Source organism: Megalops cyprinoides, chromosome 12 (assembly GCF_013368585.1).
Source record: "Megalops cyprinoides isolate fMegCyp1 chromosome 12, fMegCyp1.pri, whole genome shotgun sequence".
NCBI lineage: Eukaryota > Metazoa > Chordata > Actinopteri > Elopiformes > Megalopidae > Megalops > Megalops cyprinoides.
The window spans coordinates 24219351-24246673 of record NC_050594.1 but is presented as its reverse complement, the minus strand read 5'-3'; the positions used below and the strand labels follow the sequence as shown (position 1 = coordinate 24246673).

The following is a 27323-nucleotide window of genomic DNA, read 5'->3' as shown; positions in this document are numbered from 1 at the left end:
CCAGTTAGACAAAGGCAACGATGGCCAAAGTCTGTTAATCATTACAAATTAGCTGGGGGCTCTATTAGCAGAGGATAATATGACAGACTATTATATTGGCATACTTTTTCCTCCCAGAAGCTGGTCTGCTGTATTTGTGCCTTTAAATCGCTGATGGAAGACGTGAGAAGCTTTCTGGAATTACTCTGTGGACACAGGAGCGATGGCCCTAGCTGAAAAAAAGGGGCCTCAGAGTATTGTGACTTTGTGCTGAATGAACAGTAGCTGTCTGAACTGACAGAAGAGGTCCCACTTCCCTTTTTGTCGAGGAAAGGACTTGTCAAATGATAATGTGTCCCTATACACTTAGATCACACAGACACACAGGTACAGATACAGACACATGCACGCACACACGCACGCACACACGCACGCACACGCACGCACACACGCAGCCAGGAGCATTCTTTAATCTCAGCAGGAGCCAGTACCATATAATGCAAAAGGAACAAATTTCCCCCGTTGTCATGTTCAATGGGTTGTTTGAAAAAGAAATGTATTTGGGAAGAACACACAAGCGAAGGGCATACACATGTTCTACACATGAATTAAATGCTTCAATTTTTGGAAATGACCAATATGTTAGGCCCCCTATATATGAATGTAAAATGTGCAAAGTCTATGCACACAAGCTGTACTGCCTCACTCTGTCGCATGTATGTTAAACGTATGTATGGTTGGGGCGGGGGTACAATGAACATCACGAGTGCCCTCACGTCACTGCATCTCTCTTGTCTTTGCAGCCTGCTGTTGTCGAAAATGAAAAAAAAAGAGCCACCTTGGCGAGAGAACCCTGCGCACAGGCACACATCTTGCACATCATTAGGGAAATTATGCACGTTTATATGCTCAGCTGGCTGGCATGTAATTGAAAATGCAGCAGTGGCTACAATAAAGCCCCCCCCCCCCCCAGCCACCACTGCCACCTTTACATAACGAGGGAGAACGTGAGGCCGCTTCGCCGGGGCTCGTCTGCCATCTGTTGTTCGTCGGTCTGAAGAAATGGATCGAAGCCCCCGCGATGGCCCCCTGCTCCGGCCGGGGGGGGGGGGGGGGGGGGCGAGGGACCCCAAGGGCCCTCTCACCCAGGCCCCTGACTACGCATCAGTCTGTGAGGGAAACGCCCTCCTCCGCGTCGCTGCCTTTCCCAGAGATTAATGAGGCCACTCAGAATATAATGAGGCCACCGATGGGGGCACATTAACAGAAAGGCCTCCTCTTCTCCGCTTTACCTTCCAGGGCGAGAACGATCGCGTCTGCGGTGACAGTGCCGCAGAAACGCTTGCCTTTTTCCGCGGGGCCCGCGAAGGTTTTGCGACGACGTGCAGCCTCGCTATAACCAATTCCCAATCAATTTCAGAGAGGGAGCAATTCAATTTACTTAATCTGCTGTTTTAGAATGCATTCAAGGACAAAAAAGCTTTCCTGAGATATGTCCTCTTCAAGGACACTGCAGCAGAGGGCCAAAAGCTACAGAGAGGCAGCAAAGCTTTTAATAAAAAAAAAAAAGAGGTAAAGGAAGAGAAAGGATGAGGGGCCTGGAAGCCGATGATGGCTTCTATATTTAGCCGGAGGAGTCTGTGGTTAAGGCCTGTGCTTTCAGCTAAGACGGCATGTTATTTCAGCTAAAGGGATTTTACAGAGGATAATAATATGTGTTTATTATGTTGTGATTACACTGTACGCTGCTGTATAGCAGGGAATACTAAGTGGTGCACATTGTAACTTGAACAACAATAACTTAAAGCGGGTGCTTTGGACAGTGGAAGGTAAATAAGAATTTAAATAAAAGCAGAGGTTGTTTCTTGATATTAGTAAGATTTGAAGTTTGATGATCGGGGTCTGACTGATCAGTAAGGTGGAAAACAGTGAACTCATGTTAAAAATAAGCATCAAACTGGTGAGGTAAATAAATAGGTGGATTATACGTTTGTTCTTGGTCATTATACACTCAGTCTCACTGTTAATGACAATGGCGGACTGCGATTATAGACTTGACTAAAGCAGAACTGGCCCAACCAAAGAGTTGAGCATTCGTAATGGTCTATAAAAGCAAGTTTGGCTTAGTAATGTTGAAAATGTCAATATCTGCCCAACGCACCTTTTTTTTTTTTAACTGCTGTAGAAGGTGATTTCTTTTCAGCTCTTAATGGCTTGTTGGAGAAAGCCGGGGTGTTACTACTTTGCATAGAAAAGAGCAAATCCCATTTCCTGGTGAGCCTTGCCACTTTCTGACTGGCAGTGTGCCGGGCTCCCCCGCTCCCGTGTTAAGGTGCTGCGGTGGCTGAAAAAACACCAGAGATAATAAATACCTATGGCTTTGTGAACAGGGCCCACAATTTCACAAAAGGTTAATTGAGTTTCCTTTTGTTAATGGATGGCAGGGCCCCGGTTTGGTTAACCTGAATATCTTGTAGCGTGCTCTCTGCTCCTTTCTGCCTTCTCGGCAGCGGGCGACCTTTCCTACCACCGCACTTCAGCCTGGCTGTCCCCTCTAAGTGCGCCTGTGTGATTGTGTGAACGTGTGTCACTGTGTGTGTGTGTGAGAGAGACTTTATATAAGAGAGAGAGTGTGTGTGTGTGTGTGTGTGGGTGTGTATGTGTGTTAATGTAAACCATGTAGTTTGCCTGTTAGCATGCACTGTAACTGTAAGAGGTTAGCTGCTGCATTTTGACTTGAGTTTGCCTTCCCACTTGACAGGGTCAAATGTCAACCCTCTGATTGGCCGGTCTGTCTGTTGCTTAATTGCATGATTTCTGCTGAGGAGAAATCAGGGATACAAGATAAAAATCTACAGGATAATACAGTTCAGTCCATCCAAAAGCTAGAAAACATAGCTGTGCAGTATCATAAAAGAATCTAGTTGACTAATTATAAATATATCAATTGTTAATGGGTGCTGTCTGCGTTAAGTTAGTCTGAAGTAATGAGGTATACTCACACTGGTACATCATTATAGATAGATTAGATTATAAATACATTCTGTTTAAGACACATGCATACAGTGCACCCATATTTTCTTCAGATGATAAAAAATGAGGAACTGGTCACTTCACACCACCCATGACCACATACAGGAAAGGCAAACAATCCATTTTGAAGTTTGTCAACATTTTTATGAAGAAAAAAAAAAAAAACAGTCCCTGGAGCCAATAGGTGTTGCCACATTTAGACATGTAAAAGAAATAAAATAAGAATTAATGTGTCACAATAATACATCAGCTGTGATTGTTCTACACTGTTTATTTCAGCAAATGAAGTGCAAAGCCCAGAAGATATAGTAACCTCCACTGAGCCTAGTGAGGATGAGGTGTTATTGATTTCAGCACAGTGGAGCATTTAAATAGCTGTCTCAAAGCAAACAGAAAAAACAGAAGAGTGGCAGCATTTTAAGACACTAGAGGGGTGTGATTCTGGACAGCTGTATATGTGTCCAGAATCAGTCAATGCTGTGTATAGGGACAGATACATTAAAGCCAAGAAAGAAGCGGCCATTTTTTGGTGTATCTTCAAGGAAACACAATCAATGTAAAGCACGCTACTTGTGTTGTTGTTACATAATAGTCTCCCATGACTGTTCACTCTTGTGTAAACATGTTAACAGACTCTGAATAAGCACACAACATCCCAGAACCTGTCCATGGCAAGGGTTGGGATCAGATTTGTTTACCTTCCCATTCCAAATCACGCGAGCCCTTCTGAACGACAGACCCCCCCCCCTTCCCGATCCCGGCTCAGGGTGGGAGGACTGAGCAGAGCTTGCACGTTGACACATGAATGCCCCCCCCCCCCCCCCCCCAACCCCGGCCCGGTGGACGATACAGAGAGGTGAGCCGTCACGCCCCCCTTGCCCCCCGAGAGCTGGGGCCACCGCGGCGGCACGCGGCCCGCGTAAGAGAGCTGGCCACAGAGGGACACCTCCTGCAGCTAGCACTGACCCACTTCACGCTCAGTCACTCCCCCCCTGACCTCGGCGGTAAACATTGCCAGCGAGGAGCGACAGCCACTGATATTTATGAACAAGAATGAATGCTCCACGGGGGCTGTGTGGGGGGCGGGAAGCCTGGGAGCTGGACAACATGCATTGACCAATGTTACATATAAAGCCTTAAATATATTGTCAACACTGGATGGGCAATTACCGCATTATAAGGTCCTGTCAGTCACACTGTGAGGCTGATACCTTGCAGATAATTGGTGACATAAAAAAGATCTCAATATAGTGAAAGAATTGCGTGTGAAAAACATTCAGAATATCTTTGCACTTTCTCTAAAAAAATAAGAGAAGAGCTTAACAAATTAACACTCCTGTTAACTGAACATGTCTCCCGGTTCTCCTGGGCAGCACGGTATTTCTTCATGTAGTTCGAGGCGGTGCAAGGTGATCACCTTCCGCGGCTCTGAATGTCACACTCCAAAGTCACAGAGCTCGGCGGGATTTTCAGAGCCACAGTCAATGTCATCCACTTAGCGCCGCGCTCGCCACAGACCCACAGGAGACTGCAGCTGTGACGGCACGTTCATCAGACTGTCTCAGCCGCTGGATGGCCCGAAACAAACAGGGGAATATCGCGCCGCACACACGGCTCCCCAGAACGCTGAACCTCCGCTAGCTTCATACTGTACAGTCAGCTGAGTCAAATTACTGAAGTTAAAAAAGGTGTACTGTCTTTCAAAGCCTACTTATTTTAACACCACAAGGTAGAAAAAAATAGATTACAGAGATGAGATTCAAGACATAGCGCTGTGGATGTTAAACTGAGAAGCTAATGTTTCAGCTTCTTCAGCACTTTGGCGATATTAATAATTCCTTATCTAAATTGATCCAGGCCTGTCAGTAACAAGCTTGACCTCTTTGTGACTGTGGCCAGCCCTCATAAATATTGAGAGGTGATGTTGAAGATCACCACTTAAAGAGAGACTGTTACCTGCAGCCTAAACATGACTCCTCTGTCCTTCATCTGCAACGCAGCGCTGTGAATATAGGCCTAAATGAAGGTCGGCCATGATCGGAGGACAAAGTCTCGCCGCACAACTGGTGCAAATTGAAAATAAGTGATCTTTGCACCTCATTAGAGGCGCTGCAACTGCAGTCCTCCTCCGCCAGCGCGGGACTGCGAGGGGGGGGGGGGGGGGGACTCTTATTGTGACACGCGGGCGAGCAGATTATTCTCCCGCTGCACTGAAATCAACGAGGCATGACAGGTCTATCTCCCGCTCCCAGTACAGCGCGCAGGATCACCATCTGAAAATGGCTTTTATTTTCTCCGCGAAAAAAGCTCTTTTCTGCATAAGCCAATCACGACGAGGCTCTGTAATGAATTACGTAATGCTGCTGCTTTTTTAACCGACGCCACAGCTTTTAACACGGGCAGGTGGGGTGGGGAGGGGGGGGGGGGGTTGATAACTGTGTTGCATGCGGATGAATAATGAAAATAAAACTATAAACAGGCTTTGCTGAAGGTTATGCACAGACGACCTACATTTTGTTGGCTTGCCTTCATGCTATTGATGCAGAATGGTAGGTGCTTGAGTCTCAAGGTCAGACCAACAGATTGCGAAAGCAGCGCTATTTCCAGAATAGTTATTATACCATGATTGCAATTAGAGGTATCTTAAAATGGCATTGTGCAGCAGGAAGGCTATTTTCTCATAGCACTGGCAGTGAGAGGTTTTACTTCATTTGCACATGTTATGGAGGCTTGGCAAACCATCTGTAAAATTCATGACCTTTAGCTTTTATTTAGGCTTAGAGTATAGTCACCCAGAAAGCTTTTGAGTCAGCATGCTATTCTGATGAATCTGAGAGCCTGACTCTTCTGCTGTCTGTCCACGTTTGACCCCTCTATGCTCCACCTCCCCTCCCTTGACAGATGAGGTGCGCAACATAATATTTCAGCTGTGTCTGTCTTATGTATCAGATAATAACTCTCTGATACAGGAACCACAAAGTGCAATGGGACCTGGCCTTTTGGTGTACCCAGGTTTGCCACTCACTGTAAAAGACGTAACGTAATGAGGGGGTTTATACTTAAGCCCTAGCGATCACTGTTTGAATGCAGGATTTTACCCAGACTCTCAAGGCAAAGCCATGCTGCCCATGGGCATGCAAGTGATTTGCTACCAACACCTCAGCTCTAATGGATGAAATGACAGCACACCACCCATGAACAAATGAACGGTGACGCAAGAACTCAGGATGCACCGCAATAACTCCCACTCCAAGTCTGTGTTTCTTTTTTTTTTTTCAGTGAGCGCTACAGCCTCCAGGTTCATTAAAAATGTCCCAAGATGGAAACACGATAGCCAACCTTAGGATACTACAGAGTTACATCATCCTAGCACTGCAATCGCCCTCCTCGTAAACAGCCCTCTTCAAAGAATGGCACACAGACTGAATGATCACGGCCAATTTACCATTACGTGACAACTATGTCCAAACCTGCCAACAAACCTGTTTATAATTGATCAGAAGTGTTATTATGCAGATATGGTGGAACATGTTTGGAACATCCAGAGTTTAGCAACAGATAAGCACTATCACCTCTGGAACGTACACTGAATAGATGTATGGGGTGCAGCTTTAGGGCCATTTCACACTAAACAGATGATCTACAAATGCGTCACACGTGCCCCTTGCATTAATGAAATGCCGGGATTGAAATAATTCAATTTTTGTCAGCAAGATTTATGACTTCACTTGCATTCAAACAATCAATAATGCCTTGTTTTGTGGCAGACACGATAACTTCTCATGTTATGTGGACTGCCAAACTGAAAAATGAAGAATGAACAATTAATTGTGCACCTTGAACATATCACACCGATCAAATAAAATATCAATAGACCAAATATTAAAGAATACGTATCGAATGAATGTTGATGGCAAAGATAGGTAGACCGTTCGCTGGCTTGCTTGATAAGCAGGCAACGGTCATCACAGGGCTCAGCATTGTGGTTGGCTAGCAAGAAAGCAGGTATCAAAAAATGAACAGTGCTAATATCCAATCTTTTACAAACCCACCATGTCCTTTTGCCCCTAATCCACTACACTACCTGGCTATAGTGAGCAAACCACCTCACTGAATCCAAACATCTGAATCCAAACATAACATGCATCCAGTTCACTCAAAGCTTTATATTCATTCACAACTTCCTCACTTGTCAACTACAGTGAGTAAAATAGCGCCTATATAGTATAATGTACAATACACCCTTTATACCATACAAAATTATATTAGTCTAGACAAACTAATATACAAACTAAACCTCAACCTGAGAACATTACCATAATGCAGATGGTGGTGTGAGACAGCACAACATTTAACAGTAAAACAATAAAATCTCTAACTTTCTGAGAAGGGATCAAAACTGCCAACAAGGGAATATAACAATTACAATGCTCAGAACTACAACTGGGATTCTAATGAGAACACCCTTAAAAGTGTGTCAAAACTGTCTACAGCCAGAGCTATTTCAAAACACCAGTCTGACTCAGACTCTAGTCTGAATTCTATGATGCTTTTATCCTGCTTTCTTTTCCTTTTATTCTATTAAATAAACGATTTATATCAGATTTCAGGATTTTTAAAAAAAAGTATTCAGAATACAATATTTTAATTTTATTTACTTTTGTAAACATTTCAGTGCCAACTCATGGAGGAAATAAAGTTCCATTGGACTTCATTTGCTCCATGAAGGGAAAAAAACTGCTTGGTGTTATCACAGGTTACATCATTAATACGCATTTATGTATTAAGCAGTGTCCTCTGCTGGTGAAAGTGGGAATCCACATGAGGAAAGGCTAATGTGGGGAGTGAATTCCATGATTACATGGCAACACCCGGACAGCCACCAAATCACTCTGTATAGCAGGAATATACGAATACAGCAGCAGTCACTGTACTGATGACTTCTCTCTGAGCCATGGTGCTTCCTATATGTGCCCTACCTGCCTCAGCCAATGTGAAGGGAAAGTTTTCCAAAGTGGCTTCATGTAGACTGCTGCAGAGCATCCCTTGCAAATTACATTTTAAATGTCAGTCAAATACTGCAATACATGTTCCTTAACTTGAAATTAAAAAAAAGTTTTGCTACTAACATTTTTTATTTTTTTATTATTTTTTTTTTTTTTACTTGCATGTTACAGTTACTGAAATTAGTGAAAAACAATTTAAAATAGAATACTTGCTTAAATATCATTCTCAAAGGTAAGGGCAAATCACCACAGAGGCAAGGCCCTCTTGGGTAAACTTAAGAGTATGCCCAGTGCAGGATTTCATTTGACAGTACAGGTGTTTCACTGAATTATTAATCCAGGCAGGTTAACCAGCTGTCTTTCTACAGAAATATTGTTTGCAGATGGATTTGGACATTTCACTGTTACTATATACGTGTAAATAATGCACGATGTCTTGGCAGACTAGCTACCTAGCTAAATGACATCAGAATAAATGGTGTTAGACGCACCTGAATAGCTAAACAGCTACCAGGCAACCCTCTGCACACCTATCATGTAAGGAAATAAACATTTTTCAGTGGAATCCTTTTATCATCCTTCAGAGAGTGCAGCAATACTACAACATCAAACATTAGGCTGATTACACCTATGGCTCACGTACCTGTGAAATCAAATATTTGACCAAAGTAATAATTACAATCAAAATAATACACATCAAGAGAGGAAAGAGTCTGGTGTCTGCACACCTGAGACAGACAGTCAGAGCAGGAACTGTACAGTTTGTAGCAGGTTTTGGACAAATAAGGTTGCAGTTCAACATTCACCTAAACCTAAATGTGATACCAGAGAATTTCCCAACATTCCCCATGCTGGTAACCCAGGGCGCTACCCAGGCACAGCATCGCTACTGTCCCATCCGTAACCTGTGTGCAAACAGCCCACCTGCAGGCGAACACACAGATTTAGGATTATCTCACCTCCTTGCCCAGGTCCTCCCGGATGACCTGCTGGATCTCCTCCATGGTGCTCTGTGGGGCCCGGCTGTGGAGCACCTTCAGGGTACTGGTGTACTCCTCGGGAAGGAGGTAATCCAGGGCGCCCAGGTGCTGGCCCACCTTGATGAAGGTGCCCCTGTTGGCACAGCACAGGTCCCTGAGACGCTCCGCAGAGCGACGGTGTACCTGCACAGTGAGGTATGACATCAGTATATTTGCTCAATTGCAAAGTCACCAATAAAAATGGCTTTGAATGTCCTTCTTGCTAATCCTAAAATGACTGAAAACACATTGATTGATGGATTATTTATTAATACAAAAGATGGATGTAAAACTTTAATCATACAGCTATGAGCATTGTTAGACTGATCATCTTATTCTAAGTGTGTGTGCAAATGAGGGAGTTTCTTTTACTGTATTGGTACCATTTATTCAAGATAGCCCCTACTGAGGGGATGGATCTAATGTTGTGCTTCGTGAGAGGCACCCTGATGCACAAATGTTGTTCTGAACCGGGCATGTGTCTCATAAACACAACAGAACAGTAAGACAGTGAGATAAGCGGGAGCCTTGCAAAACAGGCATCTCCTTCACACTCTTCCATTTCGTGAAGGGCCATTAAATGGGATGTCAATGCAGACACGGGTAATTTCAACAACTTGTCTCCTCGACAGCTGCTGGAGTTGATAATGTTCATAGTGTGATGTCCCTTTGGGATTCGCGTAAATAAAGAGGAAAAAACAAGTCTTGTCCCTGTGAAAAAAAAGGAACTATTTGGCGAACGCTGGGGTGGATTCGAATGTGTGCTTCGTAAGTGTATCTGGATTTTGATAATGTTATTACTAGTGACAGAATTTCATCACAGATCACCAAATTTGGAAAACTCTAAATTCATACATGCATTAGAATAGACATTTCAAAATCCCATTTTTATCCATGTACAGTACAAACCTTGCTTTCAGTGTTATATGTACTATGACATTTTCAATTCCCTACTGACCTTGCCACATATATTGGTATGTCACCGGTTCCTTGTTAAGGCAAAAGTAAATACTGCTCCATTATCAGGATTACAATTAATCCTGCAGTACAGTGGGTGGCAGATCTGAAATGCTGTCCCGTAGGCATTTCCAGTGCAGTGTACAGATCACTGCTGAGCGTGCCTGAGTTGTCCTGCTTGATGCAGGGAAACAAGATTTTCACTGCCAAGAGAAGGCAAAAGGATATGACAGCTACGAGATAATTATCGGGAAGAGCAGAAGACAGGAAATTTCAAGACTAATATAATTTCTAAAGATACACACTGTAAACATGCTTTCATAGCGTAAGAGCATGAAGGGGAGAAGGGGGGGATAATGATGGTAATGATCCCGGTCTCTAGACAGTGAGCGAGTGCTGGCTGCAGAATCGCTTTGGAGTGTCTGTTTTTTTTTTTTTATTTTTGAAGAGGAGGAGGAGGAGGAGGTTTTTTTTCCTCTTCGCTGGTTAATCCCCCAGGGAGAGGAATCCGTGCCACCTGTCATCTCCCAGCCTTGGCAATCATTCGCACATGCGAATGGTGGGCAGGCAGGCGGGCAGGCAGGCGGGCAGGCAGGCGGGTGGGCATGCGGGCTCGCCCCTCCCCTCCCCTCATCCCTCGCCTGCAGCCGGCGCAGAAGCGCAGCTTCCCCGCCAGGGGCAACCGCGCGGCCGGGGAGGGGGACGGTCCGCGCGGCGGTGTCGACTTTTATGGGGCGTGAAGGGAACGCTCTTCTGCGATTCGCCAATCTGCGGCTGTAGCACACGGGCGACGGCCCACTCTCTGGAAGACGCGACGTCCAATCCCGGCCTTCTACGGAAAAGCCTATTAGCACATACTAAACATCCTTTTTTGTGCTTATGCACAGTTTGGTTGCCTTGAAGCAATCAATGTCCCCCTTTTTCCATGTTGATGATCAAAGTACATGGAAGGGAACATCTGGCCAAATAATGTTGATTCCTCAGAAAGCAGATAAAAAAATACAACTGAACACTCTCAGTATCAATGTAATAGTGATCCTGAGACTAAAACTGCAATATTTACTATGCCTGATAAGTGAAGTACTCCATCACCATCTAAGTAAACATCAACAGATGAGATTTTCTTCAATATCCACCATGTAACTATCAGACTTTAAATTCATGGCCCTTTCAACAACCTTTCTAACGCTGAAAGTCATTTTTGAGGATTGTGGGTGAGAAGCTAATGAACAGGTTAAAACAACAGCTCAAAAGCTATTGGTCCAGACATCTGTTAACCTCACACAGCGAATCGGGAATCAGGAATGAAGCAGACGTGGTGTAGGTTATATGTACCAAGCCATTTGTTAAGGAGCAGGTTGTGTTCTGCAGGACCCCTCTCCCTTATCAGGCCATAGAACAGCACTGTGCCATCTGAAAAGGAACTTTTTGCACTGTGCTTGCATTACACTTAATTGAAGACAACACAGATATCCTAGTGCCCTTCCATAAGTGTGTACCACCTAATGGCTCTGCTGAGCCTGTTAGTTCAAAGGATGGAACTCCAACAATGGTCACTCAGAGCCTACTGAAGATTCTCAGGTCCTTCATCACTGAACATGTCTCCTGGCTACCACTGTCCAATCAGATCACGTGGCAATTATACAAGGCGTGAGTTTTTGGCCACTGATGGATTGGTGTGCACATGTGGAGTGCCTTGCCTTTGATGTTGTGCTATATAGGTGCAACAAGAACAATATGTGATTGCTCTGAAAGGGGACCCTCCCTAGGTCTGATAACAATGTTGACATTGATGTTAACAACAACTGCTTGGCAAGAGAGTCAGAAGAAGCAGACATCCAGTGATGGGCATGGTCTCTGTGCTTGTTTTCTTGCACCTTGCGAACTTCTCTCTCTCTCCTGCAGCAAGTCCATAATGGGCACGGCCTGCAACCCGTGCCTCTAATGGACATGGCCTGCAACCTTTTGCAGACAACCACTGATGAACTTAAGCTGCAGATCTAATGAGCTGCTCTTCCTCAGATATCTCTAAGTATAAAATTCTTATTTAATACTGGCATTGTGAGTATAGCCAATGCAATCATGAACGAGATTTTAAACACATCCATTATTTGTTCAATGATATTTTTTTACTATCGTTTGTATGAGACTGATTAACTGATGAAGTTAAGCTTGTGTCAAATCAGCTAAACAGTACAGATAGACACAAATTGATGGTTTGTCAGCTAATGTCAAATGACAATGGTCATTTTATATATTTCCTGTAGTTTGACTCTTAGCTATGAAACCTCTTCAAATTGCCACTCATATATTTTTCTCAATTGTTTGCTTTCCTACTTTTATGTTGTCTTGTTTTCCTTACACTAGCTCCTTCATTCATCCTTTAATTTTAAGTTATTTTGATTAGTTTGCCAATCTATGTATGTCTTCATTGTATTTAATTAAGTTGTTTTATTACTTATAGCCATGACAATGAAGTATTTTGCATTGACAAAGCAGACTGTAGCAGACTTAAAAGATCTCACATTATTAAAGCTGGTATTCCTTGCAGAATTTAACTATCCTCACCAATTGTCCGATGCCTATCAAGAGCTGGTGTTATTCCCTACATAAATGGTGCCATCTCTGAGGTGAGCCATATCCACAACATGGTGCCCTCTCTGAAGATAGGCATGTTCCCCACAGTGGCATGAGTACTTATAAATGTGCCTGACCAAACGAAACACAGAAGCGTGATAAATGCTATAAGAGCTGAAGAAATTAAATTAAATTAAATTGCAGAGATAGCAATATGAACCACTATTGTTTATTGTTGTACATAAATGGCCAGTTTCAAGAGCTAATTTGAAATGTTGATTGACCAGTAAAATGTCTCATTTCTGCCCTAGGACATTACTAGCACAGTAAACAATACAGATTATCTGGGCTAATGCTGCCCATGACTTCACAGTCAGAAAAGCCCAAAACCTCTTTATACACAAAAAATACTTTGTTTCAAGTTAAACTCTCCCTAAACTATTAATTAAAATTAGCTCAGAACACCCGGACATATTTTAGCCCCACTGCTCAAGCCTGTTCTGAGATCCCACCCTATTATTCCATGTATTTCTGCTGTAGTAACAACCATTAAGAATGTAACCTGGGTTCGGCACCGATGTCTGGAGGCTTAACATTCAGCTCGTAAAAACGAAATGAAAGAACCTGTTCTTTCTGTTTCCTTGTCGCATCACATAACATCTGCTACCTCCATGGGTTAAACACCTCTCTCAAAGTCAGACTCCCTTTTGCAGTGGTGGGGAGAAAATGAGGTTGAGCTCAATTAACAACCCCCCCCCCACCCCCCCAAGCTCCTCACTGCTCTCATCTGTGGACCAAGCAGCACAAAGCCCCGGCTCTGACAAGCCTAATAATTGCCGGGGACATTAATGACATATTTCAGCAACAGGCAGAAGCCATTAGATGGCCTTTGAAAAATGCTTTGTAGGGCCATCATCAGAACAGATTTTTTGTGAGCCGGCTAATAGGCGGCCCAAAGGTCACTCTAATGCCACCCCCTTTCAAGTACAATACATGTAAAAAAAATTCTAGGAAAAATAACATAGTAATGATAAAAACAACAACAAAACAAAACAAAACAGACTACTGACATACAGAGATCTGATCTGGACTTTTATTGGTGAAACTCCGGGCTCAAGGGAACTTCATTCTACTGAACAGGGGTGAGGGTTAACGAAAGGGACAAAAAGGATGCACAAATAGGGCTGCTGATATTAACGTGTTCACTCACACAATTCCTTTATTAGTAAACTGCAGATTATTTTTTACCAATATAAGTCACAGCTCCCAGTGATGACCCTCTGAAGCCACCATCGTTCAGTTCATGCAACACGTTTTTTTTTTTTTTGATTCTGTTGGCAAAGTGTGAGTGAGATACGATAGCTAGCTTGCCATTAGAGGAAAATCTACAGCTGGTGCCTAAAAGCCTAGTCACCACATCCAGTGCATTCTAAAACAGTGCCTTGCAAATGTTTTGTTTCAATCTGTGGTAACATTCCACAGATAAAGGACACATCCTTTTATCCTCTGAAAATGTAAATTAGCTCAGCTGTTTCAGCAAGTGGACCGTCTTTGAAAGTTAGCCGCATCTCAAAATGTTTCACATATATTATGTAGTAATACCTAAACAGGTCAGAAAAGGGCTGTAATGCTTTCAGAAAAGTATGTTTTGTGAAATGATTACAAAACAATTAGATTAAATAGAAGAATAAATAGAAGACACATTTAACAGATATAATAATTTGTCTTAGACAGGCTTTCGACCTCAGACAGGTGAATTAATTCCAAGAAAAGCTTGGTACCTTCCTACCAGGAAAAGACTTAATAATGTATCTCAACAGTGCTGTTGTTTTCGCAAAATAACAACTATGTTTTTGCCCACAAGCATTACTAAAAGCAAAACATTAAAACTATCACATGAAACATATTAAAGAGTAAAATACATTTGTACCTCTAGCCAGAGCTGGTATATGTCCAAGTTGCTGACAGCCAGCTCTACTGTATCTTATTATTATTATTATTATTATCATTATTATTACTTTTATTATTATTATTATTATTACTCAGTATGTTATTAAAAAGTTATTAAAATGCAAATCGCACACTGAAGTATTACTGTACACATGCTTAAATGTTGTGAGACTTAATTAATTATTATTAGTCAGATCATTAATGTTGTTAACAGGGGAGGGGAGCAAAGCGATTCAAATCCTTTGATAGCCTGACACACACAAACAGATTGCTGAAAAATGCCATGCAAACATTTGTACGTAAGCCAGATGCCTGGGTCAGCTGGAAACACTCGGCATGTAATGAGGAGACATGATGAACAGCAGTTCATGTTTACTAGTCATGGAAGAATGTCCACTTACCAGACAAGCTTGAAGCTATAACGAGGTGCCAAAAAAGCTAATTATTTATAACACACAGCCTCTCTACATCCAATTCCCAGTTCAGTACATAGCTCTGTTTAAGATCTCATTGTCCTGATCCCATCGGCCTCATTCAAAATCGTGAGGTTTTTATACTGCAACCTGAAGATTTATCCCCATTCTCAGTAATGTTGGTGCATCCTGTTGATGTCTCTGTCTGGATGAGATCCTATTGGAATTGAAATACACAATGCTCTAAGTTAAACTCAGTCTTCTGCCAGAATTATTTTTGAAGTATGTGGCCCATATTGCTAGCTTCTACCTTATTTAATGAAGCCATGGTCAAAAAATATACCTTTCATTTTGTTAAGCACTTAAGCACTTAAGCACACATTGGTGACAGTACATTTTAGCTGCAAATCAGGGCTAGCTAGCAAGCAATTGTTGGAGTTGGAGTTAATATAGTTGGCATGACAATAGTAGGGTTAATTACAAGCATTTGTTCAACAGCTGATGTTTCAACATACAAACACAGTGCCTGTCTTTCACAGAGTGGAGCCTGTGGGACCATGCATTCTTACACAATGCTAAAGGTCAGAAAGTGTGATTAGCCAGATGTCACCAATGCCTGCAGTAAGAGACATCAAGAATGTTGGAATGTTGGACATATCAAGCCCTTACATCCTGTACCTTTTATACACAATTTGTAAGGCTTAATGATCAATAATCAATCAGTGCATTTGGCTGTTTCCCTGCTCCTTAATGGATGAATTTTATCACCAGCGTTCCTCTGCGCTGACAGTGAGGGTAGGGTGAGAATAACTCGTCATACAGGCAGCTCAGCTCGGAGTACAGAGCAGGTCTGAGCCCTGCCAAACTTACTTAACTAACGTTACATGAGAGAGAGGAAAGAGGAAGAGAAAGAGAGTGGGAACAGCACTCATCTGAGCGTGAGTAGGCAACAGTGAGAGAGGTAGCAGACAGTTAGAGGGTATTCTGTAATGTTCTGTAAAACTTCCTTTTCAAAAGGTCTCCAGATGGTGACAGTTGAGTTTTAGTTGTGTAAAATGTATTTATGTGTGTAATTAAGAGCGATTAGCATGGTTAATTAGACTCAAGCATGCTCGCTTTATCTCAGGAGTCATACTGCAGGAGGACAAGAGGTCGAGAAAACCACAAAAGGGGAGATCTCATTACAGCTGACTGTATTTTTTTATTGGAGCTGTAACAATAAAACAGTGAACAGTGAGACAAGGGTTGAAATATATTGAAGTCCTAATCTGAAATCAGAGGGGTCAATATTTTCTGGGTTTCACATGTATTAAAGTCTCTATGTTGTGAAAATGGGTTTTGCTTAGAGTGAAGGACAGTCATCTGCATTAAGACATTTTGTAACCCACAGCTTATGTGAGACTCATCCGGGATGGTATAAGAGTTATACTGTGTATTCTGTCTAAATATTCTGTCTTATCCCTAGTGTGACTGGCATTGTGTAACTGTAGTTACATTCGCAAAACAGGTCTGTAATTAAAACTACTGGGACTGGTTTAATTTGGATTGGATGAAAACTAGATAGCTACCTTGCAATCAAGAGCAATTCAACCTCATTCGCTAGCTAGCTGGTGTGCAAACTCCTTCTTGATTGTCGGAGGACTGGCTCTGTTGTGTAATGCATTAATATACTCACACCAATCCATTTATTCATAAAAAAACAGCAGTTGTTACGCAGCTTGATGTGACAGATGAAGGCTGATCCCCTTATCTTGGCATCAGTCTTCATTATGTTCATGAGGTATTACACTGCAGCATTATACTGTACACTGCAGTTAACAGCAAGTTAGCTAACCAAACAACTACCAAATTGGCAGAAAACTAAATCAGCCAACTAGCCAGTTTCTAAAATACAATACTAACAGCTTAACAATACTAACTTAATGCTAACTTAAAAGCTCCCTATTTTAATCCAAATAACTATAGCGAGTTCAGAATTTCACCAAGTGCGACTGTAATCCGATTTATAGGAAATGTAACACAACTCCACCTGTCCCTTTTTGAGAGAGAAAAAAAAACAACAAGCAACAAGCAAAAAAGGTTTAAAAATCATACTGGCTATTTTTGCAACGCAAGAAAATGAAATGACTGGTAGGTTGCAGCAGTTCATGACTTGCAAATCGAGATCAGCGATATTCAGGACAACCTATTAACCCTGCTATCTGTCATGAGTTAACACACAAGGCCATTTTGTTGAATTGGAAATGACGGGGAAAGTTAAGTTTTTGAAACTGCTGAAGTTATACTGCTATGTTATCGTTAATGTTTTAGCCGGGATCTTAGCTAGATTAATTGGAAATTAGGATGATAAAGGATAAAGTGAAAATGGTCCCAGTTTGGGCGTTTATTGTGTGACCATTTGTAGCTAGTCTGCCAAAAACACTTGCTACAATGTTTTGTTAATCAAGCTAAAAGCACTAAAAAGAGACATGCAACAGTAGAAAGAAAGAATCAAATCCAAGTAAACCAATAAGCACCTCACAAATGCTTTTTCAAATTAATACAAACCATTTGACACATTTGCTCAAATCAGCCTTTCTCATTCTTCACTCCACAACTTCAATGTGGCAAGCAGCATGCCAAATGCTTCTGCTTTAAACCACTTCTCTGATCACAGCTGGTGTGAGTGTGAGTGTGAAAAGTGAGCTGAACTGAGAGTGAGAGAGGAAAGAAAGGAAGAAATCCTTTTTATTTCCCCCCATAGGGCAAAACCAAGTTCTGGCAGCGACCTTTATGGATGCTGCGAGGGGCCTAGTATGTTGTTATTCCACACTGAACCACTCATTTTAAGTGATGTCTGTATTGACTTTCCATTCATACAACAAATGGGCTGAAGGTAAGAGTGCTAATCAATGACTTCTAATGCCTCCTTTTTTTCCAAATGGGACTGCGGACAAATTAATGCTCTATTGGTCAATACGCCATGATATTACACCCTTTGAGGACATGTGAAGGCTCAAAAACACTTTGTCAAAGCCTCTCAATGACCAGGACTCACTATATACACTGTGTACCAGAAAGTACAGAAAAATATCATTGTGAGATCACAATATGCCTTCCTATCAAACCTGCAGTCTGTGTCATTATTTAAAAGTATTTTATATAATATTACATGCATATTCCCGGAAAACATTGGCGATTATTGGTAGGCAATGCAGTTAAATGTCCAAAGACACAATTCCTGGTAAAACGGCAATTGATTTTTTTTTTATTTTTCTGCACTCTATTTAAAGCCTTAAAATATATGTCTTTGTGCTAGTCAGTTATTATATGACAGCATCTGAAGTTGTTTATTGTAGGGGGGAGCCGAAGGAAAAACAATACCTTGTTTAAACAGGAAACATCTACGGTTGCTTCCTGGTTATTTTTATTTTACATTGGACCACCAAGACAGTCCCCTAGGAGTTCTGCAATGCTGCAGTTGGCCTATCCTGAAGTATCTCAGGTCAATAAAATGCACACCACCATGCAAAAGCCTGTATCATTTATTACTTCTCTTTTGCTTTTTCAACCTTTCACAGTTTGACATTATACAGCTAATTGGATGACTACAAGGTCTCTTTGGAGAGCTACTTGTGTAGCCGTGATAACAAATTAACATCAAGTAATGAGTCACCCAAGGGGGAACTATGCATTTAGGTCAGAAGTTGTGATATGGTTGTTTACACACCTGCGATATGCAAAGCTCCAAGATTTAGGCTTTACAGCAAGTTGTAAAAGCATCTATACAATGCCGAAACAACAATGTTCCAAGTCTTTTCCCATAAATATTAAATAAATTTCACTCCCTCTTTAAACCCACCAAACATTAAATGCTTTAAATCAATCAAGGAATTTAATGTCCTTACTATACTGGAGTTTTGAAGTCAAAGTCATTATTATTATTACTATTATTATTATACAAAAGTAACCTGGTAAAAACCAAGAAAAAGTCAGATGCTGACCTTCACCAGGAACTGTAAGTTTGATTTTAACTCACTTGAACTGCCATAATGAAAGCAAAGCATGCCATTGCATTTGTAATGACTTGAGATTTCCAGAAAAAAAGCACAAATAATAAAAAAAACTCACATTTGGGAGTTAGTCAGCCAATTGGTTAAAGGACAGAGTTTACTCCAACTTCAAGCTCATACTTTACCCCCTGGGGGTTATGTGGATTCTTAACTGTGTTACTAACCCCAAAGAAAGACAAGCATTTCTCGAATTAAAACTAAAGTCAAATAATCGTATAATATGCTGGTGTTATTATTATCTATCTAATGAAGTACAAGAAATGTGTGAAAACCTAAAAAAAAAAATGTATCTAAAATTTCATACAGTTAAAAGGTGAGGGTTTTACAGAGGATGGTATTACAATCACTCATTTAATCTCTTTTTTGTAAAATAAAAAACGGCGAATGCGTTTAGAAAAAAACATAATGTAGTCATCAGAAAGTCCATAAGAATTGAGTGAATTGAAAAGTGGCGTTATGTAACATTCATTAGCCCTCACAATAATTTCTCCATGCCATTATCTGCGCTGCAGCCCGAGACTGAGAGCACTCAGTCATACCACTGTCTTTGTGGGAAAAGGCACTGACAGTCATATTCATGAGGATCTCAGGTTGTTAAGCAGCATCATTACCATGAATGCCGAGCGATAAAGTTTATCACTTTAATAATATGGGGACACATTCATCATCATATTCGTTGATGAAGTGTCCACATTACATTTTTCCATAATTAATCAGTCGGCCAACTGCTTAAAGTTGTCAGCGTGCTGCAGCTTAAAAGTCCCTCCATGCCATTTTCACTTTCGAAAGCCTTGCCCTCGAAAGCATTCTGTATCACCTGAAGCATATGCCTTTTAAGCAGACAGATACCTAGTAGATACTTACTTCTCAGTCTGGGAAGAAATGCCCATGTCAGTGTGGAATACTACATGGTAAAAGTTCAGTCTCTGGACGTTGCTTACCCATGATAGGGTGACCTTTCTAAATTGCAGCCCAATCCATGGTCTGATGCCCACGTTTCCCTGTGCTTGCCTTCCCCACCCTTGCCCAGAGGTACTCATAGGACAATAATCAGTCAGACACCACACACTGTATCCAAGCACAGTGCGGGCGACTAAATGAATTACCCATAACAGGCAGAGGTGTCTTGACATACCAGCATATACAGGGGCAGGCTAAAATATCTGCATTGCTGAGAAACATTCTAGACCACATCGAGACTCCCAGCAGGCCACTACGTCTACATCTACCATGTAGCATAAAAGCAGGGGCATGAAAGAATACCTCTTAGCGAATTCATCTCGTTTGAGGGACAGTCCTAGAGCAGTCTGGAGCTTTGAAGAGCAAACACTGGCGATAAAGTCCAGCCAGAGAGCTGACCTCAGCCCCGCGGTCCTGCCTCCCTACTTGCGCCACTAAATAGATTCATCCCTGCAAAGCTACTGAGTGTGCCTCCCACAGGGAGAGATTTCAATCAATGCACCCATGCTGCGACAGGGAGAAGAGGTAATGAGCAGGCACAGTGGCTTAGAGTCCATCAGGCATGCTGCTTTGGCTTTATGCAGAAGCCACTCTCTGCATCCGCAATGATCAACACGGGCTTTTACACTCCATACGAAATGGTGGGCTGAATGGTGGGCTGTTTCTGCTTTAGCCCTGATTATGAGGTATTGTCCGCCCCTTAAGTCTCCTTAAGCATATGGGTGCAAGGGTATAGCATAACACATGACCCGGTCGATTTCCAGTCTTTTCCAGAAGCATCAGCTCAGTGCAAATTAAAATGTCACACTTGCACACATGAACACATGCGTGCGAACACGCAGTCCTCCAACATGCCTAAACTGAGCTGTGTAATGTTGACCCGGGTCCTGCCTTTTCCAGATCAGCTCCTTACTATTCCAGGCCAGCCTGTTATAACAAGGTTAACAAGGCTTTTTTGCCCCATCAACTTGAGGGGCAAGACGTGATGTGATTAAGAGGATGTGGGAGGTTAAACAGTGCTGTGGAAAGGCATTAAAAAACCAGCTTGAATCTTTGGCTTCGCTCAAAGACTAGGGCAGCACTGTTCAAGGATGAAGCACTTGTTTAAGCCCTCATGCAGGGCTGTTGGAATGAGCTGTAAAGATCTAAGCTTTCAGTTGCAATTAACAGTTCAGGATAAAGGGCTAATAATATTGTAAAAACATGGTGACATTACACTGTAGAGATGCTGTTTCCTCCTCAACAGTGACTGCATTGTCACAGAGAAGCAAGGAGCAAAGATAAAATTACATCAGTGCTGTAGAGGTATGTCCTGATAAAGGCCATTTCTAAGTACAAATGTGTTAATACTTTATTGCATGTGTCTGACATTCTGGCCAGTGGAAAAAGACCAATAAGAATTGCCCAAACAAAATGAGATGTACTTGCAAGGGCAGCAAGGTTGACTCCACAGGGAGATGGTAAGTGGCTGTTTGAAAAGAACTGTAAATTCACAAGCTTAATAATGAGCTTCTTTATGGGCTGAAATCAATTTCATTATGTACAATTGCCCTTTGATAGCATAAAGAAAATTGATTATGGTAAATGCAAAGTAGGCATTTGCACATGTGGCTTAATTGGAGCAGTAAAACGGACTGGATATCATAGTTTAGTTGCGGGCCACACAGACAGCTGTACTACAACATAAAAAATCAGCTAAATATCTTCCTTATTCAAAACAAGTATTGTGATAAAGGTTCTTTCAGTGGGGTCATTAATTACAAAAGTCGATCAATGCTCTTCTGCCAGAACGTGTGCCCTGTAGTAAGAGGTTGCTACTATGTACTTTTTAATTTGATCATTACACTTTGCATATCTTGGGTTTCAAAAGGAAACAACTGCTCCTGGAGGCATTCATATTGATCATCAGCGGGATGAGCATACAGAATGGATGTACTCTACTCAACATTTTCATTGAGGAAACGAAATTCAATACGAACAAGAGGTTTGAATCCTGAAGAGTTTGAATCCACTGTGCGGCGACACGCACATAACGACTACCCATAAACGTGCCTAGCCCTAGCTATAATGTCTGTGCTAACAAAAAACATTATTCTGTTTCCCTCCAAAATGAAATCAATAGCATTCCTGTCAGACTGCCAAACGTTTCTACCTCTGAATGGAACAGGCTTGGAGATGGGCCCAAATTAAGCCGCTCACCTGCTAACTCTTCCTCTTTGGTGTAATAAGATGACAGGAGTGTGGGCCGTGTTTGCGAATTGGGACCTGAGGTCAGTGCCAGAGTCGTCAGCGCATGCTATTACCAGACTGTGATTTAATAAGCACTTTTAAAGTGACAAGGTGTCACGCTTGCTCTAACATGACACAGTCTCTTTTAGTTCACTCATTATACTTTTGTTGGAAGGACATGTACTGCAAGTGACATTGTATCACACCTATGTCTGAAGCACCGAGAGCCCTGCCCCGTGGCCATTGTGTTCCCTGAGGTGAAAAGTGTAGAGAAATCAAATCAGCAGCATGAGCTGGGAAAAGTTTTGCCAGAACAACCAATCAGACTACATCTTTTAAAGGTTCTTCTCCTTCTCGCGGCCCTGGTTGGAATCACCAGTTGCAGACAATCTCTATAAAGAAATAAATTGTACATGCAAATGTGCTGAAACAAGATGAATGCAATCCTCAAACACGCTTGCTCACAGCCAGCAGCTATTTTTCACACCACAGGTCACAGAGTGCACTACAGTGAAGTGGATGCCAAACAAGGGACAGGCAATGCTCTACTGACATCATCCGAGCAACTCGCAAGTGCCTGATAAATTTCAGGGAGCCTAAGAGTGGCGAGATGGGGAAGCCCTGGCCAACATTCCTACCTCTTCCATCAGCAGAAAGAAGCCAATCTGTTTTTTTTTTTTTTAAAAATGCAGCTGCATCACATATACAAGAGAAGCTACTGTGCAATATTATGACTTAGTCTTTCATCTAAATAAGGCACTCTCCAGAAATCCTGCTGTAACTGTTCTCCTTTCCCATTACTCACACCTTTTAAGTGTATTAAGAAGCAAGCGCCGGACATTAAACAGGTGTGGATTCCCCACCGACTGGCAGATGCTGACAGCCACCCAGACGTTCTTACCTCACACAAACTGGAACACGCACGCGGGGAGGGAGCAGCCTCAACAGGCTCATATTTTCAAAGCGATACTCAACCCTGTTGAGACATGCTATGTTTACTGCGCTAATTGTTTCAATGATGACTGCATAATACATAATAATAATAATGCAATAACTAAATAGAAAATCCATCCTTTAAGCATCTGCAGGGTTTTGTTGTCTATCTATAGCTTATCTCCTTTCTGTGCTTCTGTAAACTTGTACTTGCATTAGCTCCAAAAGTCTGCTTTTGTGTCAAGGGAGGCCATTAACAAAATATTTCCTTCCTTTTACCACTGGGCTGACTGAAACAGTCACAGCACTCTGTTCTGTGTAGCAGATGTTACTACTACAAGCTAACTTGCATTATGATGACACATTTTGATGCACTTAGTGTCATTTTGTTATGAAAAGCTTTGTTGTGTCATTTTGTTCTGAGATGTTCTACTTTTTTCAGTGAGATCTGGAGGCCTCAGGCTGTTACAAGGCACAGCAGACAGCCATTTGGCACCAGGCAATTTCTTCAGCAGAAATCTGAGAGAGGTAGTTACAAAAAGCATATATATGTGTGCACATAAAACACTATATGAATATTCTTCAACTAATGAGGACTTGGACCGCCCTTTGATTTCAGAACAGCTTCAGTCCTTCTTGGAATGCTGTTATACCAGTTTTTACCTGTTTCTAGTGGGATAATGGACAGAGGTGAAATCTACTCCGTTCCAGAACTTCCCATTAAAGGTTTAATTATGTTTAGATCTATTGATTGGTCGAGGCCATGGAAAGTGTCCAACTTCTTCCTAGTGTTTGTGACCCCACTCTTGAATCCATTTACTAATGTGTATGTGGTATTATCATCTTTGGAATATGGAACACCTTAAGGAAACAATGTTTGCACCACAGTGTGCATGTGGATGTCTAAAATGGCTTTGCATTCCTTGGGCGTAATCCTACCACCCAGAGTAACAATTGGACCTAATGACTGCTGAGAGATGGCTGTCCATACCATAACCTATCCACTACTATGTTTACAAGAGCGGCACAGGCAGTGTGGGTTGAAGCCTTACTTTGGCCTTCGCCAAACATAAATGCATCCAGCTGTAGTAAAAAGGGTAAAAGACAACTCATCAGACCATGTTACCTTCTTTCACTGTTCAGTCCAGGCTTTGTGCTCATTACAGCAGGTTATGTGTTGTTGTGCACCGGCCTTGGCTCCAAGTGGCTTCTGAATGGAAACCCTACCATAAATATCAGCTTTTTGAATCTCAAGACGGAGGTGCACACTCAGTTCCGTGGTAATAGTTGAGGCTGTTCTTTTGTGATTTTTTTGTAATGATCCTGTCAAGTGTTTGTGAGGTTGGACTTGTAACCACTGTTCCTTTTCCCTGATGCAGTTTTTCCAGCAATAATGACATTTGCTGTCATTATTTTCTACACTGTGCTCCTTGATACATTAAATAATTTTGCTGTTTTTGTGACTGATGCACCCGCAGTTTAGGCACCAACTATTTCACCTTTCAAAACCCATTAGATCTCTCATGTTGCTTTAGAAACTCACATATCGAAGTGCTGATTTTTAAAATACCTTTTATAGCTGAAACATACTGAAAATTAGCATTAACATTAATATGAAACATGTAGACTCCTTTTTAATTGTAATTTAGTCAGTGTAAAGTTCATCTTCATCAGTTTTCAGGGAATCTAAGCAGATGCATAGGTAAGAATTTGCCTTCTCTCATGTGTTTGTCAGCAATACAGTGATGAAAAGGTTATTCCTAAAAAGTCATTTCTCCAATTGCAAAGGTCCTGCTGTCAGAGTAATTTCCTTGAATGGCTGTGAAACTCAGTGCAGCCTTCTAATTAAACCATTTGCTCCAGCCCTGTATTGCTGGCCGACCAGAGAGGCTTCAAATGCTATTAGGCACAGATGGCAAATTGTTTCTCTGAATTCACTTTCATTCCACTCTACTCATGTGAAAGGTGCCACTGGGAAATGTGTGGTAAATAGAATATTAGTACCGATTGTGTTTTTGGAACTGTATAGGATTGCGTCCACATGCAAATAGTTTACACACAAACACATATCTTTCCAGGCACTGGAGGTGTTACAGCTGACTTTCAAGAAGAGAAATAAAACTACATTCTCAAATTATTGTTACTGTATCTGTCCACACTTTCACCATGCACTGACACCATGCATATTTGGTTTGGACATTCAAAACAGGCAAATGATTTAAATAAAGCAGACCTGAACAGATCCATGTGTGTGAGTGTATATATAAATATGTGTATGTGCATATATATATATATATATATATATATATATATATATATATATATATATATAAATCGAATGTTCCTGCAAGTGTCACAGCTATGCCCTCAAGACAGATTAAATGAAAGTGTGTGATATCCTAATAACAAGGAAGGCACATCTCACCTATCAATAGTCTGACAAGTTGGGCTGGAACTTTCTCTACGCTGCTGGTAATTGATTTCTGTTGCCAGAGACAAAATTATTTTGATTACTGAAGTATGAACACAGCCTATTTATTATCATTATTAGCTCGTTAGCTGGGTTCATAGTGGCCCTGCTCACTTTGTGAAGCTGGATTGTTCGGGGCTGTCATTGCTGTAGCTACATGCTGAGGGGGAACAAATGTACAGTGCAATGTAATCAGCAGTAATAATAATAATAATAATAATAATAATAATAATAATAAAGCAGACCCAGGATAAATGAGATGGCATGTCAGCACGGGGGTTATTCAGTTTAACTGATAACATTAAGCCAATTTAAGCACTTACACACATCACAAAATCACACTAATGGAATAAGCTTATTTAGTTTCTGTAAGAAAGACCAGCAGGTTCCAAAAGCGAGTTTTAGAACTTAAGTGGTGTCAATACATTACATCCTATAAGATTTAGAATTTGGTTTATCATATAATCATGGACTGTGCCTAACAAAATGAGTTTTTTTTGAGAAATACATGCAATGTCTTCCACCTGTATTAAAGAATTACATGCACATTCTTTACACAGTATTTCCTTGGAATTTTCATTAACCGTGATTTGTTAAAATGGCAGACAAATTCCTCGTCTACCCTCTGCTCACAGTACGCAGACAATGTAAGAGTACAGGCGTATGGCTGAGGAGCAGCTGTGCGCTTCTACACTGCAGCTCTGCAACTGAAAAGAACCACACGTAATTGTCTGTGTAAACTCCACAATGTATGCTGAGCACATCACAATGGCACACGATACTGGTGAACAGAAAATAGTAGCGCTGCAGGCTGTCATGCACCGCCTCCAGTTGTGTTGCAATGCATGATGGGATACATCACAGTTTTCTGTTACTCCTCTTCAGAGATGGATACTGCCAATAAGAATTTAAAATCAGAGTAAGGTTAAAAAAAGAGAACAACATGCCAGCAAAGGTGCCATTTTTGGCTTTACCTCAGACAGCAAAATTAGCTGAGGTGGCACAGTTTTCCTTATTCCTTCCACAGCCTACACAGCTTTTAACAAGCAGCACATTAAACAACATGATCACTTCTGAATGATTACAGCAGCTACTCACCATTACCTCTACCCACTCAACACTGACTAGTAATTTAAAGGTTTAATAAAGTCTCTCTGGATGTGTGGCTTATACCACTAAACGCTCTCACTCTGCAGAGGTGTCAGGTGAACAGATTGGGGGAACTGTTAGGAATACATTTAGTGAGTGTTAGGGGTGGATTAACACAAATATATATAACACAAACATACATAGTTATTCACACACCTACTGATACATCCTCACACCTCTTAGCATATAGCTTATAATTCCTTAAAAACAAGCCTGTTTCTATAATATATGATTTTGGAGAAAAAAATTAACATAAGGTCCACTCATCTGCATTTTTTTGGTCTCCTCCCAGGAATCGTGTAATCAGTCTCATGTAAAATGGCACCAGAGGCAAGGAAAAACAGCAGCCCATTCCGCTAATGCAGGAGTACAAACATTACAACGAATAGCAATTAGCCGCTCTTTCACAGCTCTCACTCTGAATGGGAGTTCCGTTTGAAAGCAAGCACTTCAGTGTTTAATGGGCAAAAAGTACGTTTCAGCCCACATTTGGACGCCCAGTTGCTGCAAATGAGTTTTTGGACAGCTTCCATCGAATGGCTCCAGGTCTATTTGTTAGCAGATGTTTGAGGGATTGGCTTGGCTTGAATGTTTGA

General features: G+C 41.6%; 1 protein-coding gene across 1 annotated transcript in view; it reads right to left on the bottom strand.

The window, feature by feature from the left end:
- adck1 (aarF domain containing kinase 1) overlaps positions 1 to 27323 on the bottom strand; it is a 139015-nt gene that overhangs the window by 76763 nt on the left and 34929 nt on the right. The window contains exon 4 of the mRNA XM_036542650.1: positions 8978 to 9181. Within this exon, the coding sequence (XP_036398543.1) occupies positions 8978 to 9181 (204 nt within the window). The remainder of the gene's footprint in view (positions 1 to 8977; positions 9182 to 27323) is intronic.